The 22,739-nt window shown below is 38.3% G+C and overlaps 1 protein-coding gene across 2 annotated transcripts in view; it reads right to left on the bottom strand.

Moving 5' to 3' along the window:
- The window catches only part of LOC126297672 (microphthalmia-associated transcription factor), a 349,969-nt gene that overhangs the window by 5,827 nt on the left and 321,403 nt on the right, over positions 1-22,739 (bottom strand). For both annotated transcript variants that reach the window (XM_049988778.1, XM_049988777.1), the window contains exons 4-8: positions 16,159-16,248; positions 15,849-16,029; positions 14,882-14,957; positions 12,559-12,724; positions 6,172-6,297 (exon numbers count right to left, since the gene is read on the bottom strand). In XM_049988778.1, coding sequence (XP_049844735.1) covers positions 6,172-6,297; positions 12,559-12,724; positions 14,882-14,957; positions 15,849-16,029; positions 16,159-16,248 — 639 coding nt within the window. The remainder of the gene's footprint in view (positions 1-6,171; positions 6,298-12,558; positions 12,725-14,881; positions 14,958-15,848; positions 16,030-16,158; positions 16,249-22,739) is intronic.

Raw genomic sequence — 22,739 nt, 5'->3', positions numbered from 1 at the left:
TTTTGCACCTGTCAAATGAAAGCAGCAAATGGTGATCACAATATCTCACAATTCTTACTCATACTGAATACAGCTCAAAAGTGAAGGCATTATATAGTGTGCATTTTACCCTCATTCCTTGTGAGTGCATACTCATCTAGGTGCAGAGATGGCAAAATTTATATTATTAACCCTATTACATTACAAAAATTTCTTTTATTTTTACAATTTCTTACGTATTTTAAAATTTTTAAACAAAATGAAATAGAGCTGTTATTTGAACATTATAAAATACAAAACAATGTCTTATGGAAAATATTACAAATGTTTTACGGTAAAAGCTTTATACCGTACAGTATTTTACAAGATGTGAGATAGAATCTACAGTACAAATGTATAAGGGAAAAGATGAAGATAATTTAGCACTTGACGACCAGACAGCACTCATATTCTTGACACGGCATGATACGTGACAGCCGCACACTTGGGGGGAAAGCACTGGGCTCAGACATTACCAGACAGAGTACCCAAATTAGGAACATACAGACCACAGCAGATATTTCTGTTCAGCAGATGTAACTAACTCCCTTTAACAGACTTAGAGGACTTGTAGTAGGGATCGAGATGGTTAACTTTAGCATAAGAACTCATGTCCAGAACCATACCAGTTTCCCACTACATCCAAAATACCACAACACCTGTTGTTCTATGACTTCTGCTGTTTGTTGTCTGGGTCCACCAACAAGTAAGGCTCGATGTGTTGACCACTGCCATCAACACAGATACAATACATCTGTACCATGTTCCAGTACACACTGTCATCGATCCCTGATCCTCCAGAATCTGCCTCAGCCATAACCTGTGCCAGTAGGGTTTCCTCAGAGGCCATGGGGTCTTGTAAATCAAGTATTTCACGTGACTCAACTGGTAGCAGTCTAATGGGTTCTTATTAGGAGAACATACACACCAAGCAATCGGGCCACCGTGACCCATACACTGCAGCCTAAATCACTGGTCAGACCGCATGTGAAAAATGGCGTGGTGCACCACCATGATGAAACCACATGTTTTGATGCACACGCAGTGGTACACCTTCCAAGAACCCATGGAGTATGCTGTCAAGGAATCACAAGTATGCAGCACCTGTGAGATGTGGTGGAAGAAGATATGGCCCAATCACACATCCATTTAGGAACTCTGCCCAAATGCTGAAACAATATCATTCGTGAAATCTGTGGGAGTGCACAGCATGCAAGATTTTGTCAGCCTACATAGGAATGTTGTGATACTTGATAACACCTGGTTAACTTGATTCTTCTGTGAAAAGGATCTGCTGGGGGTAGTCAGGCTCATCCACACAAAGGTGCAAGAACCACCTGCAGAAGTGGGCTCATGACGCAAAATCCTGTGGCTGCACTGCCTGTACCTTCTGGTGGTGGTATGGGCGTAGCTGCTGCTCATGCAGAACATGCCAGACAGTTTGGTGATCCACATTCAGTCTACCTGCTACACATGTGGTACGTGTCGTTACGTCCTCTTCCACTGTGTGGAGTAGTCTCTTCAAACTCCAGTGTGTGGTGCTGCCTGGGAGCTGCACAGTTGGCCCTGCTGGTGGTGAATGTATCCGTCTCCAAGGCCCGCTGGTACCTACACGGGACATCAGGTGATCAGTGAATGGTGTTCATATGACGGACGTTCCAAAAGTAAGTTTTGTCATTGTTTTTCATATGGAAACTTTATGGCATCATGAACTATACACTTTGCACAGTTTTTCGACATAGTCACCACCGACTTTGAGACATTTGTTGTAGTGTGCAGTCAGTTTGGAGAAACCACTCTGATAAAACTCAGTGGTGCCAAGCAAAATGCACGGAATTGTCTCAGCTGAGGGACACCCACTTCAACCTTCATCCTCCACACTCTGCCTTCCTTCTCTGAACATGCAACACCACCAATCAACCATCTGACAAGACATGACCTCTTCACTGTACACAGGCAGTCTGTAGGTGTTCATCGATGATGGACACACTAGTCCCACATGCTCATTCATACCAGACAACAGCACACACTTCCACTGGCAACCACACTGTCAGGAATATGTCCATCTGCCATTGTGATGCGCTTTTGTATAACCTCAGACACTGTGGTCTGCTGCTACTCTCCCTTCTTTGGCACTCTGTACACATGTCATGTCTCCTCCACTGATGCCTCTTCTGTCATTTAACCAGCAACAGACATGGATTCATATGGCATTTGTTTTTGTCACCTGGTGAAATGTCTTCTCTTTCAAAAACAATGACAAAGTTTACAATCATGGACATGAGTTTGTTTAATATACTTAACCATCTTGGTTCCCACTACAAGTCGTCAATGACTGTAAAGGGGATTTAGTTACACACTGTGCATTAAAAGTAATCATCTGTGAAGAACTGGTTTTTTCATTAAGGAACTTATCCAGTTCCTCTCGTTTCTCAATTTAAATTTCAAACTTTTCAACGACATCCAGTTACTTACTCTTACTTACAGCATGCTGAAATTTAAGATGTTTGTTACTACCCCAAATATTATGTCCTTCCTTTTCTGCATTTAGGCCCTGTGTAGTTCTCTTGGGATAAGAATGCTCTTCAAATCTGGTGTCAGACAATTTGCATGTCTAGCAGAAATAATTTTCATCACAGTTCTAGCATGATATTTTATAGATTACATTTTTCTCAAACATTTCTGTTATACACAGAAAATACAACAGATCTGAATTTTGATATTATCTGTTGTTCTAAAGGCAATAGTGATTCTCTTCTTGTAGAACATATACAGACAGTGGATTAAAATTGCGAAAAGAAATAAAACAGGTAATCTCCTTAACAAACAAAATGAGAGTTCTCAACAGAGGCTTCCTTTAATGTACATGATGAGCTGCAGAGCTGAAATGTTTACTAAGACAAGTATGCGTATCCTTTCATCAGCTCTGTCCAGTTGTCTGGTGACATACGAGGCCTATCATCAACCTAGATGTGTGGTTTTGAGTTAGCACTGTGTCCAGTAATATGAGTGCTACCTGATGATAAATTGCTAATATCTTACTTGTTTTCACTGTGTGTATGGGGAGGCAGGGGGGAGGGGGGCTAAAAATGTGGAGGAATGCAAAAACTCCACCAGATGAAGACACTTGCAACGATAGACTATTGCAGAGAGCTGTACCAAATCTGTCTTTGGACTGGAGGCCACAACAACCACATACAAGAGCACTGGAAACATACACGAACACGTCTCTTTTGTCGTAGAAATGTTTTACAGTCCAAAGCTTTTATTGTAAAACAGCTGATGAGTAACCAAATCTTCGTAAGACACTGTTTTGTTTTTCAAACAATGGAAAATCCAGGATGGAATAATTAGAATATTATGAAAATGATAGATGAGAATCTCACACACACACACACACACACACACACACACACACACACACACACACACACACACGACAGTCTCTGGGTGCCGAGGCCAGACTCAGGCCTCAGCAGCCAGTCTCTCTCTCTCTCTCTCTCTCTCTCTCTCTCTCTCTCTCTCTCTCTCTCTCTCTGTGTGTGTGTGTGTGTGTGTGTGTGTGTGTGTGTGTGTGTGTGTGTGTGTGTGTGTTGACTTCCGATGAACGCCTTTTTGGCCCAAGCTTACTTGTTTGACAGTCTTTTTCTTGCATCTATCTCTTGCGAGACAGCACCTCTGCTATATAGTGAGCAGTAATCAGACCTTTCCAAATTATTTTGTATTTCATATAGTTCAAATAACTGCCTCATTTCATTTTGTTTGAATATTTTTAAAATATTAAATTAATTAAGGGAGTTTCTGTAATGTTATAGTTGATACTGTAAATTTTGCCAACTCTGTGCCTACACAATGTGCATGCTCCCTCAAGGAATGGTGGTAAAATGCATACTGTATGACACTCTCACCCTAGTGCTCTATTCAGAGGTGTAGACAGAGTTTGAATTGCCACTTTAAAAAAGGGGGGGTAGAAGCCATTAGTCTTGGTACACACTGAAAACCTCATGTCATACTATGGTAACACACCATTAGAGGAGCCAAAACAATATGGCACAGCCCATCTACACTTTCTCAATAGCCTGTTTTTGTTCCTCTAGCAGCATGCTACAGCAATCCCTGTCCCCCTATTCTTTCTTTCTTTCTTTCTTTCTTTCTTTCTTTCTTTCTATCTGGACCAATTACCTCCCTGAAATAGTGGTTAACTAGGAAATCTTGCTTATCCAATCTGAAAACAGTGATGATGTCTTTAGTGCAGTGAAATACACAGCAGCCTACTGCGATCTTGAGTCATGCGATGGTATTAAATGCTAAACTGTTTTTGCACTGAGATGGATAGAAACAGCCTGTTCCTATTTCACTCAATACAGAAATATAATCATCAAAATGTCTTTAGTTACTAGAACTAGCTCATAAGCACCATTCCATTAAATGTGAGCTCAATAACCCGGCTTAACTCCACTAAAATTTATTTTCTAGTGGGCCCGCAGCATGCATGATGTTGAAGACAACATATTTGCATTTTTGGGTACATGTTTCTGTTGCACTATTTACTTATTTACTCATAGTGATAAAAGTCACACAAACTCATTTCACTGTTTTGCCATCATCAAGGGTACATGTGAAGATAGTACAATAGGTGCAATATTGTTCCTTATGTCTATGTTAGTCTATATCTGTGTGGCACATTGTGCTTACATCTTAGCTGATATGATGTGCTCCATAGTGCATCTTGGAGCATAAATGTCAGTTGTCTTTTAGTTATGACAATGTTATTTACAGATACTTTTATTTGCATGGTCCTGGTAAACTTATTTTCGACAGCTCTTTTTTTGACAGTCCTGGCTCCAGCGATGCTACATGTTTACAATGGAATTTCTATTTTGTAGGTTATTGATTAAGTTTAATTTTTCACAGATAAAAGTTTTATGCTTTTTATGCAAATGACAAATGTTCTGTTGTTTATGATAGTCCCCCCTTCTTTTATTATGTCAATAAAATTTTGAAGATATTTTTGTGTGTAAAATATTTTTGCTCCATAAGGATGTCTTCTACGTATTTTTCTGTATGAGAGTAAATTTTCTCCAAAATGGTTGTTGTCTGTCCTTTGGGTACTATTAGTAGGATTTTTTTAAGCATTTTCAATATTTTATGCCTTACGGTTTTGGCTTTTTAAATGCAAGTAAAATGTGGATTGGTTGCTTTAGCAGTTTCTGTTGATTCTTTAAATCTAAGTCTAAAATTCCTACCCATTTGTCTGATATAATACTTACTCAAATCATTACAAGAAAGTTCATAGAGGCCTGAATTGTGATGATTGCAATAAATTTTATATCAGACAGACAAGTAGGAAACAAGTAGGAATTTCAGAATTTGGAAGAACATACATCAAACTGCGCAATCAATCAATCCACATTTTATTTGAAAAAAGGTCCTAAGGAATTGTACACGAAGTACCTAAAGGACATACAATGAACATTTAGCAGGAAATGGAAATTTACACTCATACAGAAAATACCCAGAAGACATCCTTAATGAACAAATAGTTTTTAAACATAAAAAATACCTTGAAATTTTTGTTGAAATTATAAAGGAAAAAGGTAAATTATGATGATAAACACAAAACAACAGCACATTTATCATTTATGTAAAAACCACAAAACTCTATCTCTAAAAAATTAAACATGATCACTGACTTTCTGTGAAATAAATATTTCATTATAAACATACAGCATCAATGGAGCCAGCACTGTCAAAAATAATTTTACCAGGATAATGCATATAAAAATATGTATAAATAATATGATCATTACATAACAGAAAGACAACCAACATTTATGTTCCAAGATGCAATACGGACCCCTTCACACCAGCTAAGATGTAGCGTAATGTGCCATATGTACACACAGACTAATATAGACGTAAGAAGCAATACTGTACCTACTGCACCACCTTCACAGGTACCCTTGATAATGGCAAAACACCAAACTGAGCTTGTCACATATCTTATATCACTATGAGTAAGTACGTACATAAATAAGTAGTGCAACAGAAACCTGTAACACAAAATAAAAGTGTGTCATTTTAGTAAAATTGTATAAAGAAAAGAATTAAATCCATTTCTTTCTCACAATATTAATGTTATGATCAGTTTACCTTTCGAAGGGGCTCTGTTGATGGATTGTTTTTAATGTAAGTTGCAATTACAGACTGTGTGGATGCAGGTTGCCAAGTAGTATCTGTTATTGGCAAACCATGGGATTTAGCCAACAGTTCCAGTTCCTGAAAGAGAAACAACAATATGAGATAAAATAACCATTAAAGATTACCTGACAGAATCCAACAGTTAATCAGAGACAATTTAAAAATGTAATTTTTTGCTACAGTTCATTCCACACCACAATTGTCTCATTCAGATTCATATTTTACAAACAATTGTTAGAACATCATTTTCTCTTCTTTTTTAATTTTATCGTGCATGCAACAGCAGAAACATCTGAATTAACTAGAGATACAAGACTGAAGGATTCAGCATAATACTTGACTGATAAATTAGTAGAGTTAATGAGATTACTTTTCTTTTATTCATGTTTGAGATGTTATTTTCTGAGCTATCGGTCATTATTTACTTTATAGTGAAAAGTTTACTTCAGTCAATTCTCACAAAACTGTTCAGTGCTGGTTTCAACTGTCTTGTGAAGACAGTGTCAAGATGGTGGCCATGCTGGCCACAGAATAACATCAGCTCTGAGAAAATATTATACTTGGAAGGTTAAGTGACACTGCAATACAACTAACTGTCAGTGCTAAGAGTGAGTTAACGGGTAGTCTTCTACGGTGAGAGCTACTTGAATGTGATTGACCAGATGTAGGCAATAGTGTAGACTTGTAAAGTTAAAACTGAAAGCATCTGCTTCGACAAAGCAATGTGGCTATGAAAGCAGCCAGTAGCTCAGACTACGAAAGTGATGTGGCGCGGCACCAGCAACAGCTGTGTGGACTCTGCGGCATCAAGTTTCAATGTGCCAGTGTGGACTGCCATTGCTGTTGGCACTCAGCGCTGGTGGTGTGACATTTGTTGGCATGTGCCTTGCAGAGGTGAGTGACTGTACAGACACTGTTATCCATGGCCAACAATATGGAGTGTGAGCAAGGTCTAACAAAGGTGCACAGTACAGGCAAATTTTTTGGGGAAGTCATTAAGGTCATTTGACAGAAAGTTTCTGGATCTAAGTAGGTAGCTAAGACAGAGCAAATGAGTGGAGATGGAACCTAGCATGCGGAAAACCCTTCTCAGCAGGCAGAACGTAGGCTTCGAAGCTATACCTGTGAAAGACTACCTAGTAGTACCCCACCTAATTAAGTGTCAGGATTACAATCATGTGTCAAAGAAATCACTTGTGCTCACTGTGGGGAAGATAGCCACAAGAAAGTAGACTGTGGAAAGAGCAAACAGAGCCCAATGTGTATAGGTACTGTGATAGAAAAGAGGAAGATTGCATAATGCAAACTGTAATGACTGCACAACACATCAGGTGTCCTTAGACAGACTTATCCTATGCATCGATTATCGACAAGAGACTAATAGTACTTGATGACAGAGTATTACAGGATGAAAAGATAATTTGCCGAATACACAGGAGGCGTAAATATCTGTTCAGGAGAAAGCAAGATACAGAGAAAGTATGAATTTTCTGGCAGAAAATTAAAAACAAAGATTGTAATAAAGATGCAGCTACTCAGAGGAGAATCATTCAGAACTGAGCCATAAAAACAACTGGAGTTGGTATAGCACTTACCAACCTAGAAATGTGTGTTGTACATTGATAAAGGGCACAATAACACTCCAACAAATGAAGGCACCAAAATTCAGTACAATGAGAGGTTGAGCACAACTAGTAAAGATGAAAAATATTGCAAAGCACAATTTCAACCAAATACTGGTAAAGGAACAGAACCACCCACAGCGAGAAATATCGAGTTCAAAAGAAGAGATGCTGAGAAACCCTAAATTTCTGTGTCAACAGCATCAAGAGTTCATAACACAAATATTGAGGTGCAATAGACAGTGATGTACAAATTTAACTGAGAGAAAAATGGCCATACACCCGCAAAAAATCTATGAAGAACGCAAAGATGCACTTTGCCTTACCAGACTGGAACAACCTTCAAGCCTGTTAACAGCACTTTGACATATAATAAGAATTATTATAAGTTTCAGCACCACCGTAAAGGCCTCAGGATCAAGTGCCAACTGAGCTAGGACATCACAAATCAAGAGTCCGTGTATGAAGTCTTGCAGCCTTCATTGGAGCAAGTGAAATCACATTTGCAGCTGAGACCTTGCAAGCCAGTGACCCATGGAGGGATGATTGCCAAGGCTGTTTATTCAAGCCTGGAGGCAACCGCATGATATCTCTCTGAATAGAAATTAGTCAACAGAGCAGTGCGTGCTCTTCCTTACTGAAAAGGTCAGTGCATCTGTCTGCCATGCAGTGGGCCTGCATTCGATTCATGTGCGGGTCTGAGATTTTCTCCACTCAGGGACTGGGTGTTGGGCTGTCCTCACCATCATTTCATCATCATCAACACGCAAGTCACCCACTGTGGCATCACCTGAAAAGAATTGCAACTCAGTGGCTGAACTACCGCAGGTGGGATCTCCCAGAAATGACAATCACAGCAATGGATCATCCTTGACTTGAAAAACCATGAAATGTTAGTTTCATCAATACATATATATGTCCCAGTTCTTAGTAGAATCATGAAAAGGCGGATATGACAGAGAACAAATGGCAATGTTGACCGTGGGGGATGATGAGTTCTGGTGCAAGGTGGCCTTGTGCACTCTGAGTTGTCCCCCTAAAACTGAAGCAACTTTTGTAACAAGTCAATCTGAAGCTGCTGCTGAAGCACAAGCTATGGCTGCTGCTCCAGGTGGAAAACCAATTTATGAGGGTTGACTGAAAAGTAATGCCTCTACTTTCATAACTCTTCAACAGTTGGCAGCATTGGTATGCGGCAGGTATTGGCTTGTTCTGTAGCCTCTTCTCTGCAGCTCCAGTTGGCAGGAAGCCTTAACATTGAATGATTGTGTTGTTACAGTGTTAACTATGGTACCCTACACAGATGGTTGGTCAATGTGATTTAAGCAATGTGCAGTCATTGAATTCTTGACAGCAGAAGGTGTCACCCCAAAGGAGATCCATCAGAGAATGAAAGCTGTTTACGGTGACTGCGTTGACATGAGTACTGTGCATCGCTGGGTGAGTAAGTTTAAAGATGTTGAGGTGGGAACATCTGACCTGCATGACAAAGAGTAGGACGTCCTGCGACAGCAACTACCTAGTTTCACAAGCAAAATGTCGACAAATTGATTCAGGATGATCGTCGTATCACTCAGAGAGAAATTGCAAGCACAATCGGCATTTCACAAGAACGTGTGGGTCACATTATTGCTTTGCTTGGCTATTGGAAGATCAGTCACAATGGTTACCCCGGATGCTGACTCCTGAAATGAAAGTGCACAGACTTGAAATTTGCCAGGAACTCCTCTCGCGTTACGAGAATGAAGACGCACAGTACTCACATCAACACAATCACCATAAACTGATTTCACTCTCTGATGAATCTCCTTTGTGGTGACACCTCCTGCTGTCAAGAATTCAATCACTCCACATTGCTTAAACCACACTGACCGACTGTCTGCACAGGGTTCCATACTTCACACTGTAACAACCCAACTGTTCAATGCTAAGGCTTCCCACCAACTGGAGTTGTAGAGAAGAGGCTACGGAACAAGCCAGTACCAGCTGCATACCAATGCTGCCAACTGTTGAAGAGTTACGAAGGTGGAGGCATTACTTTTCAGTCAACCCATATAGCATATATGCTACTGAACAACTTTATTTTCCCTCATCACTAATGCTACATCTGCAAGTAGCTGCATACCAGCACACACATCAGAACCCAGTGGAGAAACAGGTTAAGCCAAAAGGTGGAAGAGCCACCTGGGGAAGGACATCAAGCAGTAGTTGAGCTAAACATGACTGACTGATGGCCTATGGGACACAAACATAGAAAAGCCCCATGCAACCTATGCAACAACAAGGTGTAAAGTGAAAACATTCACCACAACGATGTCACCAGACCAAGAAACAAAGAGAGAGGCAATCCAAACATGACCAGTGAAAAACGCCAAGTGACATTGTTAGTGAATAGCCCAAACTACAGTGATGATAGTAAGTAACAACATCAGGTGTGAGCACAGAACCGACTGATCATTCGCTGGGTTGCCGTATTTATGCCAACTGTGAGGAACACTATTGGTCGTCGTATTCATGTGATGAAACAGGTATGCGCTCACTACGCAAGTGCAGCACTGCAGCAATACTATGCCCTCCAACAGCCATCTAGGTCCATTTCCTCCATCGAGCACTCAACTTCCACAGAGCAGGATTACAGAGAAATAAAATGTGCTCTGAATCTGTGCACGAGTGTATCTAGCCATGTGACCAAATCTTTTCCTGTTTAGGTTAGGTTACCATTTTGCCTTGCAGATTAATAAGCGACGTTGGCCAATCTGTGTACCAAGTAAGGTTTTTCATAAACACATAAACACAAGACTACTGCAAATGTTAGCAGCTATTCAGAATTACATTTCTCCACCTGTAGAGCTTCATATGCGAACAAAGTGAAATTCAGGTTTTTCATTAACACTGAATGTTTAAAAAGTAGCAAACCAGGTTATCCAGCATCTTGAGTAATCTGATAGCCACAAATTTATATATTTCCTGTCACTTTTTTTAGAGTCATTTACAATAAATTGAAAGTAAAAACTATGTAAATTAATTAATTACTGTATACTGCAATAACTATTCAAAATGTTGTCAATGTCAATGCCATTCGCCATCAGCCATGTAAGTTAAAATGTTTCTTCTTTTGTTTTATTTTGAAGGCTGCCAGTTTTGGCATTTCACTGTGCTATCTTCAGGCCCCATATGCAACTCTAAAAAAAAAAAGTCATATAGTGGCATCAGTCTCTGGATGTTGTGAATTCATATGACACACTGTGTTGGCCACTACAAATGCCTGAGTGTAACAACTTGTGGGAATATGAAATGTGATGATGACATACACTCACTCTTACATCAAGTAGGTGGTAGACTTCAGTTCATTGGTTGGACACTGGAGAATGGAGTCAATCTACAAATGAGATTGTCTACAAATCACTTGCGCATCCTATCTTAGAATATTAGTCAAGTGTGTGGGAGCCATACCAAATGGTGCTAGTAGGAGATATTGACTGTTTACAAACAAAGTCAACGTGAGTAGTCACAGGTTTGTTCAGCTCACAGGGGAGCATCTTGGAAATGCTGTATAACTTGAACTGGAAGACTTTTGCAGATAGACATAATCCATCCTATGGAACTTTACTTACAAAATTTCAAGAAACAGTATCAAGTAAGGAATCTAGGAAACATACTACAGCCTGCTACATATCACTTCAGTATAAATTACAAAGACAAGATTAGATCAATTACAGCATGCACATATTGATTTCAGAAGTCATTCTTTCCATGCTCCACACATGACTGGAATGGGGAGAAACCATAATGTGTGGTACAGAGGGAAGTACACTCTGCTATGCACTGCATACTGGTTTCTAGAGTATGGATGTAGATATAGACTGGTGACTGGTGCAGTAGATATGTGGATCCTAGCAGTTATGTCCAATGCAGTGTCAATTAAACTCTCATAAGAGAAATTTTTGAATATCCTGATATAGTCCACCAATGTCAAATTTGATGATTCAGTTGCCCATAGAAAGGGGCTACATAATTTTCAACCTAGTAGTACTTGAAAGTAATCCTCATGCATGAAAAGGGTATAGTGATCTCTAAAATGCAGAAACTACATGTGCACATCTTCTAGACAATGTAGCAGGGCTCATTTTAGAAACCAATTTTGTGCAGAAGAACCATACAGCTGCCACTAATGATAATATGCAAGAACAATTTATCTCTTTACTGGGTAAATTTTGCTGTAACAAGGTTGGTGGTGGTATCTCAAAACTACGACCTACAGCAAACACAAACAACTCCAACTGTTTGTGAATCCTAAAAAAATCAGAGTTTTCTACATGCAGAACACTGTTAGTTGCAGTGGCAAGCAAAACATCATCAGTGTTCCAGAAAGTAGACATTTTTTCTAAATCTGTAAAATCTCATTGGGACTCAGCACTGTGTTTGCATTTTTATATAATATCCAGACTCATGACCCAGTGTTTGAAAGCCAACAACAGAATAACATAAGCAAATGTCAACTGGTACAGTAAATATACACAAGCATGGTTTCAATTTCCTCTAGCACAATAACCAATTTCTTCAGAGGAACGTTATTTTTAGATAAATCATGCATTAACTAAACGAACATGGGAAATGACAAATTTCCATGTTCAGACAAGAGGATTTCTGCCACTTACTGCACCAAAAAAACACCACACACACACTAAATTTATAAAGGTGGATTTATATGTTGTACCTGCACTCTAAGTAGCAGTTTTCTATTTTGTAGCTCAAGCTGGCGTTGCTTCTGTTCACTTTGCTTCATTCTTTCAACTTCACTTTTCAGAAGTTTTATGTAATCCACAGAGGATTTCAGTATAGTCCCTTTATTTGGTCTTACATCACGCACTATTTCATAATACCTGCAAAAATAAAAAGATATGCCATGGAATGATGCTGAACATTACAATTACTACTACGGACTTGTGTTTACAGTTACAGTTTTGGTTAAATTTATTCACTATTCCTCCATTTTAAAATTATATTACTAAATGGCTAAAATGGTCACACAGTCCAAAATGCAGATTGCCGTTCTCATGGCTTCCAGGGGAACCAAGAATGTGGTTTTTAGTATTTCATATAATTACTGACTGAATATGAAAATTTAAAATACCGTCCTAATCTAATCATCAAAATGTATAATCTTAAGTTAAAGGTTTAACACAATAAATCAAATATTACATTTAAAAATGTGTGTGTGTCTTGAGGCAGCATAACGCATGGTACACAAATGACATGGATTATATTCATCCAACATTTGACAATGAGAGCACTTAGCGACTTCCAAAGAACTTTACATATAATTTTAAACCTTTTTATAACTACTACTCATTGCACCCCCTCCAAAACAGTGACATGAAAAAAGTTTACTACTTACTACATTTTTATTGTTCGTACAGTAAAACTTCCACATCAGGCATGACGCTCCATTTTATTATTTCTTTACTACTTACTCTATTCCTAACACATCATGCACACAGTATTCATATGTACCACTGAATGCAAAGTAATCAGACATTAGAAGGTGTTTTATACATAGGAGTTCATTTCTTTAAACAATCAGCGAGAATGGGGTGAGGAGGGGGTTGTACTGGTGTACTTTAACTGAACGTGCTCTTCAGGTCCTTGCTGATTTGCAGTAACCAGTTTGTAAAATTTCTCACACAAATTATTTTTTCTAATTGTCGACAGTGTGCAGTTATAGGGCTATTATCTCTTTTGGAAAGGGCAACTGTCACATTAGCACTGTAATGTGCACTAAATTTAGGTTTAAAAAGTTATGTCTGACAAAATACTATTGCAACTGTGTAATTCATTACGAACAAGTGTCACCACAAATTAAGCATATTATCATTCTGTGGTTTCACTCACCTAGATGTTCTCAATATTGATGAAAATTTATATATCTGGATCTTGTTAACACAGTGCTGCTCTCAGGTGAATAATTTATAACACCACATGCATGAAATCAAGAACAGGAACTAAGCATTAAAGTGATTTTTTATGTTTGTCAGCTTGAGGTCACTAGGTATAGTTCACTCAAACCACCTGGTATGGATTTCTATTTGCACAATGTATTTCTGTGAATATGTTTCGATAAATGAGATGGCAAAACAGTGCTAGCATATTCCAAAATATATGTGTTTATCTTTAGGCAGTTAACTGTATTCTCTTCATGGATGGTAGACACACACTGATACTAACAATTTATTCTGGGCTTGCTCTTGATCTAGGTTTCTTCATGATTTTCTGTTTTACATGCTTACTTCCAATTCTTCATTTTTGGTGTCTGAATAAGTAACATGAGCCTCCACAAATTTGTAATTTCTTGTGTGGAATTTTTGTCCTACCATAACTGATGCTGGTTACTCTCCTGTATCTCATGATTGCATATGGTGGAGGCTCAGGTTACTTAGTTGGGCACTAAAAGTGCAGAATAGGAAGTACATATAAACACCAGCATCTGCTGAGAATACACTTCTTGGGCACATAAGCAGACAAATCAACTTAATATGAAAAAAAAACAGCAAAATTTACAAGGTTTAAAAATCATTTTGGACATCACCACAACCATCATTATCAATACATCATGATCAGTACTACACATAGGCAGAGATACACATATAAAAATAAACTGCATATGCAGTAAGATTTTCTTTTTAAAGGAGAAAAGCAGACATAATACAAAAATTTGAAATAAAATAAATGTAAAATGGTGTATAATCAGGAATAACAGAAAAGTTTGGAAAGGTCAGCAAAAAGAAGAAAAAGAAAATCAAGAGAGCAAGAGGAGTGGCACATTGATTAAAGTACTCAGAGAGAGAGAGAGAGAGAGAGAGAGAGAGAGAGAGAGAGAGAGAGAATACAAAAGTGTGAATAATTAATATTAATCCATATTTTCAATTCTCTAAGGAACTTGGGGACAATGGTTATCAATTTTGAGGGATTATGGATTATGAGTGGCAGGTTGGGGGGAGGGGGCTTTCAAAGTCAAATCAAAGTTTAGTAATTATACTTACGGATCATTTGTTTTTGGCAATAATGTTCCAAGCTCTTTTATTCTGTCATTTATATTGAAACGTCTCCGCCTTTCAACTGCAATGATATTTACCACAATAAGTATCTAATTTTCAAAATCAATATATTGTGTAGCAAACATAGAAGCATCTATAACTAGCTAAGTAGCTACTTAATAAATCTTCAAAGTTGACTGACATGAGGATGCACTGTCAGTACCTCCAGTGTGAAATTCTACATCACAACAGCTATAATTTAGGTAATGGTGTTTAATTCTAATGGATGGAACTGATATAACTAGTCAGATATGAAATAAATCAATTATTATTTGTGCCATAAATACTATATAGTATGAGGCAGCTAAAACAGGTCACCCAGAATATATATAGAACAAGTAAATGTACTGAGGTGTGATTTTCACTAAGCTATAGTGTGCAATGTGGCAAATTTTCTGATGTGTAAACGTAATCTTTAACTTTTATAGCTGCTGAATTATGACACAGGCTTATTTTTAATGGAACTATATCATCTTTTTTTATTGCATTGGAAAAAGGCTTCTAAGAGGATTTCAGTGACATAATACATATAAAATTTTTAAAAATGTAAGAAGGAGATAAGAATGCCACATAATACTGTCCAGTCATGAGGAGAAGGAATGTACCTTTTCATTCATTCTTCTTTTCTGTTTTCCCCATCTGACACAAAGACTTACACTTCCCTAACCAGTAAATTTGTGGCACAGGTTCATAAAATTATGGATTCTAACATTTAACACCCCACAAATATATGTGATAATTAATGACATTTTTAGTTTATCTGTCCATATTATGACACTGTAACATATTTTAATACCACAAATTATGGATTTTTTTCTGCATGGTTCAAGAAAAAAGTGTGTAACCATTTTGTTTTCTTGATACAAATGAATACAAATGAGTTTTGCTTAAAGTGTTCTACTGTGTAACTTACTCATGTTATGGTTATCCTTCTTCTGTCTATCCTTTGCAAGTGCATGGAGCTCAGCATCACTGAGTTGAATTGGTTCAGGCTTTATTTGAGGTAAATCAGGAGGGCATGAATTGCTGGTTTTATTTACACCTTTAGGGCCCAAGCCAATAATCTCTTCATAAAGACTGTTTGCCGAGACCAGCTGCAAGTACAGGAATCATTCACAATAGAGGAAACATGCACACAAAATAAATGAAATGAAATAAATAGTTGATATTTTATATGACTAGTAAATAATGAAGATTATGAATTTATATCCAGAGTACCATACCTGAACATCTGGTGCGATATTCAACGCTGGATCTCTGATCTTATCTGAATTGGGATCAAAAGGCAAGAAGTCTTCAAGGATGTCTTCTGCCTAAAAATAAAGGAATAATTTTTTACTTAAGATATAATTTTAAGAACAAACAAGAGATTTGGCAGTCAGAGGTGTAAAAATGTTTGAGTAAAATTTATATCCCAAATGTGCTGTTGTTTTGTTTGTTTTTTTCTCTCCCTAACTATCAGTAAGGATACTGCATTTTTTAAACTATAGTCTGTGATTTTTAATATGAAGGCTGTAGTGCACTGGAGACTGTCAAATAAACTTTTACTGAACAAGCTATGCATCTGTAGATATATAACTGTTGTTACTTTTATGCACATTACATTACATATTCTGAGTCATCTGCCTGTCTTTTCAACACACACTAATTATATGTAAATGCCCCTGTAAAAAACTGTTTAGTCTGTCAACAGTAATGCTGAATTTTGTCATAAATAGCAACAGTCGTTTCACACTTTCTAGAAATATGACAGATGCTACTTTCACTTCTAATGATCTCTCCCTATTAAGAATGATATACTGAGTTCTGTTTACTACGAAGTCACCAAGCCAATAACATGGCTGTTGTTCTGATATTCCTTGTCCAACTCAAGACAGAGATCCATGTGTAATCAGTTCACTGCTGACTGCAAGTTAAATCATAACCAAACATATTATTTTGAGTTGTGATCCCGGCTAAAGGAAAAAAAAAGAGAACTTGAGGAAACTTGTGAAAGAATGGAAACACATTGCAACTCCTCTGGTTTAGCTCCCAGTATTCACTGGGTTTTAAATGGTAAAATTCTGTAAACTATTAGGAAGTGAAGTCTCTCATATGCTAATGGGCATTTCACAAGTTTATGTCACAGGGGAGTACATAAGGGCATTCTCAGCCATACACATTTGACTTTGTAAATAATTCTTATCATGTTTAATACATTCCGTGCAAGGGTGTTCTCTAATTATAATCAGCAATAAAAGAAGAAAATTAACTATCAAAATAAATATTTGCACAACTGAACACAACAATGAGGCACCTGTTTGAAATGTGGCAGGAGACACCCCAGATATCAGCTACACTGGTCAAAATAATAAGGAGATTAATCGAGATATGCTGAGAGAATGTTGTGAGTGAGACAGCTTTGATTATAACAGTCACACGAAGAGAAAAATCCCATTCTACAAGTCTGTGCACATGACTGTGCTGCGGGTCACTGATCCAATACTAGAGCTCTACAGTGTCAGTGTTAAACACCAAATACCAATGGAGCATGCCAAAATGAAGTATCATGGCTGTTGACTCACTTTCAAACAACACAAACCATTCGATAAAGATTGGAGAAAGGCTGCCAAATACAGTCATAAACTACTGTTACTACTGGCTTGTAGTCTGTCAGAGAATGTGGACTCCTGTGGCGAAACTCAGTTATGGCTAGACTTATGACAAAAGCAATGGAATTCAGTGGTGTATAGATACCCCACAGACCACAATTCTGTGTAGTGCCTGCAAATGGAAGTGTTCACAAGTCGACAGGTCACAGAACATGAAACAATCCCGCATTTATACATGGAACAATCCAACATCATACTGATGCAACACCAGCTATGAGAGCTTGACATTACAGTGAAGTGACCCTCTTGTGCTTTTTCTCTGCACTGTGCTTGTGTCCATACAGTTCAGTCAGTTACTTGATACATTACAAGTAGGTGGTATCAGTCTGACGATGATGGCAAGGTGCTCCCTGAACTCTCCTGCCTAAGTAACACACAACAGATAACGGTGCAAGGGGCAAACTCAGGTGAAATGAAGTTAAATCACAGTGTGCCACAGGGTTCCTTAATACAAGCTCTGTTGTTCTTAATTATTTTTAATGACATACACTTCATTGGGTATATCTTGCAGTTTATAGATGATACAACTTTGTTCTCAAAAGGGGAAAATGCAGTCCACGCTGTTCAACAAGCAGAACTCCTATTCAGTGATGCCAAGGCTTGGTTTATCATGAACAAGATGAAAATTAATGAAGACAGAACATAGAGGATGATATGAAGCCTCAGTGATACTGGAGCACTGGTTGATAAAGCAGCTGTTAAGCTTCTGGGCTTTTTCATTGACACTAAGTTAACTTGGCAACAGCACACTAAACATGTATGTTACAAACTCCCATGGTTTCTATACCTCTTGAAGAAACTAAAAAGTGTAATATCACAATAGCACCTACTAATAATATACTTTACAATGTTCGACAGCCACACCAGCTATGGGCTGTTATTGTCCAACTGTTCTGCAGACTGCAAGAATGTGCTTTTATTTCAAAAGAAAGGAAGAGGATCATTACCTCCATCAAAAAAACTGACCACTGTAAACTAATTTTTGCAGATTAGGAGTTCTGACTTTCAACAAATATATTTTCAGTTGACTCGTTCACACAAAGACAAATACAAGACCTACAGAAAGAAAAAAAGTTCATCAAAACAAGTATAGACAGGCCAAGACATCATTTAACTAAGATGCAGAACAGCTTGCCAATGTTGGCCTTAAAATTACTTGGTGCTCTGTCTAAGGATATTCACTCATTGCCAATCAAACAATTTAGAACTAAAATGTTATGTATACTAAATGAGCAATCTTCATGCAGTATTGAAGAATATTTCTCCGGTGACAGAACAGTGTCTATCTGTGCTGCAATTCAGTGCCAGTGAAAAGAGCAGTAACTCTGCTATTTTACTATACTTTTTTCTAACACTGTCTTATTATTGTAATGTATATTTTAATGCAGTTCTTAACTTTGTTATATAGAATCCATTTTAGTATCATATTTTAGATTGCAATATTGTATTTATTTTATTGTAGTAATATTATTGTAAACTTGACACTATCTGTCCAGCCATGAAGGGTGAATGACATAGGATTGAGAATTGGCAATACAGGTAATTAACAATGAGTAGTGATAACTGACATGGGTGAATGTGTAAATTATTTAACAGAAAGGGTGGGGTGGGGGGGCAAAGATGAGTCGCTCATGTGGAAAAATGTTCTCGAACCAGCTGTGTGTATATATTACACTGTGTCAAAACCATTGTTGTCTTGTGTGTGATATCAGAGTGAATTACAAATTTATCTTAACATACCAGTAATATGAACATAACAATTAACCTCTCCCTCCCCCCTCCAGAACTGGTATACATATGATCAGTTTTTCCGGGTGGTCCTCAAACTTGTGGGAATCGATAACTTTTTGCAGAAAACTTTCAGAATAAATCTGATGAAAGAGTAAATGTTTTAGTTGGAAATAAATCAGATTTAATCCATATTGGAGTATGAGAATTGCTAATAGCTGAAGAGCAGATGTCTGATTATTCTATAAACATAGAACTCAGGTCAAACTGCACTAGAAGTTTTTCAGTCCTTTATTTTCCTTGGGAAATCCGTGAAACGAAACTCGCTGATAAGAGTCGTCTTGGATCTACGATTATAGTGACATAATAGGTTAAATATCAGTTGACAGACGTTTACTTGAGAGGACCGGAAAAATTTAGGGGGGGGGGGGGGAAATCTTTCATGCCATTGTTAATGGAAAAAAAGAACTAGGAGAAATGGTTTGAAAACAAGCTGTACTATGACAGCTCCAGGATCTACAAAACGTATGTCAGGCGAATTTTTTTGCAGCAGTTTAAACTCGACACAAATGTGAACGGTGGTCATCACCAACTAAATGAAGAAGAGCACTCATCAGACGACTTACAGAAATGTTTAAACTGATAAACTACACGACACGCACGCTCTCATTTCGGTGGACAATCTTGGTAGCAGCTCCTTACGTTTGGCAACGCCCCAAAGTAGGTATTAGGGACAACGCGAAAACTTTCCCTGGAGCACGCCGCCTCGACCTTGGCAGAGTAGCGCGCGACGTCGTGCGATCGAGTCGGCTTCCACCTCTAATTCATCCCCCGCATTGTTTCCCTTACAAGAAAAGTAGCAATGCTTTCAGTCAACAAAAATGCAATCTCTTCCTATTCTTCCCGGCACTGCAGCATACAATTAATTAATTACAATTAATATATTTTTGTCGATGACCACAAATTCATTGTAATGGCATTAATAATCAAATATATTAAGTGGAATTTCTTCCTTTTTAAAGTGATCCGTTTTTAGCAAGTCGTTCTGTTCGTCATCTACTGGTTTACACTCAATTTGGACGTTTCATGAAGATACACGTAATAGGCATACACTGAACAATGATGCAGATCGTGATTAAATGAGCAACCTGTAATGGATACGTACAGAACGCCAAGACATTTTAACACGCGTTTGCTGTTCACATTTACATTAAGGGCCGTCAAAATTACAAACCGATCTTATCTCTGAGTGACAACTTCAACCAAAGCGAGAACCATCAGTATATAACATATATGAATGGCTTATTTCAATAGTGTTACAAGTCCATTATCTCCACTTTTCTGCCTATAATGCTTCTGAAATTAATAGTCCAAACAAACAGAAAGAAAGGTTCATCTCTAGAAAAAAGACATATGCTTGAATATTTCTGGTATCTCAACTGCAGATTTTCCAGCGCTCAATTAACTTTAGGACTCTGTATCTCAAAATGAACAAAAATGGATTTGTACCACTACTCAAATAAGCCCTTCATATATTCAATGTAAACCAGTAGAACATGGGCAGGAAATTCTACAAACCGGCCAAAGTTTAAGGACATAAGGTTAATGCAACAAGTTACCATTGCAGTCATTATATTAAAATTTGTTGTCAATGGCTTCCGAACTAAATTCTGGGTTCTGTGTCGCCGATTGCTGCGCAAACACTGTCTCCACGTACGCGTACACCCATAATTACTCTACCATGCAAACATTTCTTCGTTTGGTATGAAACGTTCCCGGCGGTGCCCACTGGAGGCCGAGTCATACAATAACCCTGGGTTCGGTGTGGGCGGCTGTGGGGTGGGTGGACTGCTGTGGCATGTTGTGGGGTTGTGAACCACTGAGGGCTATGGCGGTCCCCGGTTTAACACAAAATACACAATACACACAAATTCTGGGTTGCTTATTCATTTGATTTGATATTCAAGGGAGACATCTTATCTAATAACTGCCCGAAATATGAAATTTTGAATACTTTATGTGGTTGTTATCGTCAATAATATTCTACCATTTTGATAAAATATTTGATTATTTTATTTTATGGCATGACAGGTTTTAACTACGGTACTAAAGCATTTATGGAAATTGTAATACACAGAAATATGTACCGAATCGGTCCAAACTCGGAAGATGCGTATGGCAACAACAGTGCATCTGTAATATGTAATACTGCAGACATATGGGATGTACAGGGTGGTCAGAAACGGTCTGAAAAGCTTGTAAAGGTGTTATAGGGTAGGTTTTGATGAGAATTGTTGAGCTAAAAATTCGATAAGTCTTACAGTTTACGAGTTAATTAGCTTTGACGTTATCCAATCCGGCTGTAGCACGCCCGAAATCAAGCGACCCGCCAAATACAATTAGTATCAGCTGTCAACGAGGAAATGCATGATAGCGTACGAGATTGGTCAGCCTTTGGATCGGGTTAGATCCTTACTACCGTACCATGTCCATTTTCTTTTCGAATCGCTCTCTTGTTCGGTTTCAGGAAACCGAAAGAAGAACACGTTTGGCGACAGCAGGTTGGTTCACTTCAGTGCTAATTACTGGGAAATAGCAACACGTATCAATTTTTTTTCTTAACTGTTATTTCTCAGCACAACCTACCCTGTAAAACCCTGATAAGCTTTTCAGACTGTCTCTAACAACGTTGTACTCGTATACGTAGGCACAAAAGTGCTCTCTCTTGTATGACAAGAAACGTCAGTATTGCGTCGAACTCAATCACTAAAAGACACTGAAACGAAGTGGAAACGTGGGCAGAAATATGTCGGTATGCCTCGTTTATGCCATAGGAAGCAACAGCAGTAAGCGAGTTCAAGGTGGCGAAACGATAGATCGCCTAAAACGGTTTGTTACAACGTGGCTTCTACACGGTGTGTTTCTACGAGAGTGATGTCTGTGTGGCTCCAGCAGATAGAAAGCAGGTATACAGCATCTTGTCCATATGTTGCTAACGTGCCGTATATCTCCATCCAGTACTGATTCTACACTGTAGCACTGCAAAGGGTGAAGACCAGTCTGCGTCGAAAATGTAGGGTTTTCGGGCCAATGTTAACACTATTGTGGTGACCGTAATTTACCAGCCTATATTGTTGAGTGCCATTCGATATCATATGCGATCTCAGTTCCAAAGTAGTGAACGTCATATGTACAGTAATCACTGTATTTGGACGATATTATGGCCAGGGGTCCACACACGAAATTTTAGCTGGAAAACGCATGGCCAAATGTGACGAGAGAAAAGCAGTCTTCCCACCATGAGTGTGCACGCCTTACAAAATCTATACTCCGCAAGCCAATTTACGGAGTGTGGCGGAGGGTACATCGTGAATCACTGTAACTTGTCACTCCCTCCAATTTCTGTTCCAGTCGCAAATGGTGCG

Source organism: Schistocerca gregaria, chromosome X, assembly GCF_023897955.1.
Source record: "Schistocerca gregaria isolate iqSchGreg1 chromosome X, iqSchGreg1.2, whole genome shotgun sequence".
Taxonomy (NCBI): Eukaryota; Metazoa; Arthropoda; class Insecta; order Orthoptera; family Acrididae; genus Schistocerca; species Schistocerca gregaria.
This window is presented reverse-complemented; position numbering and strand designations above follow the sequence as displayed.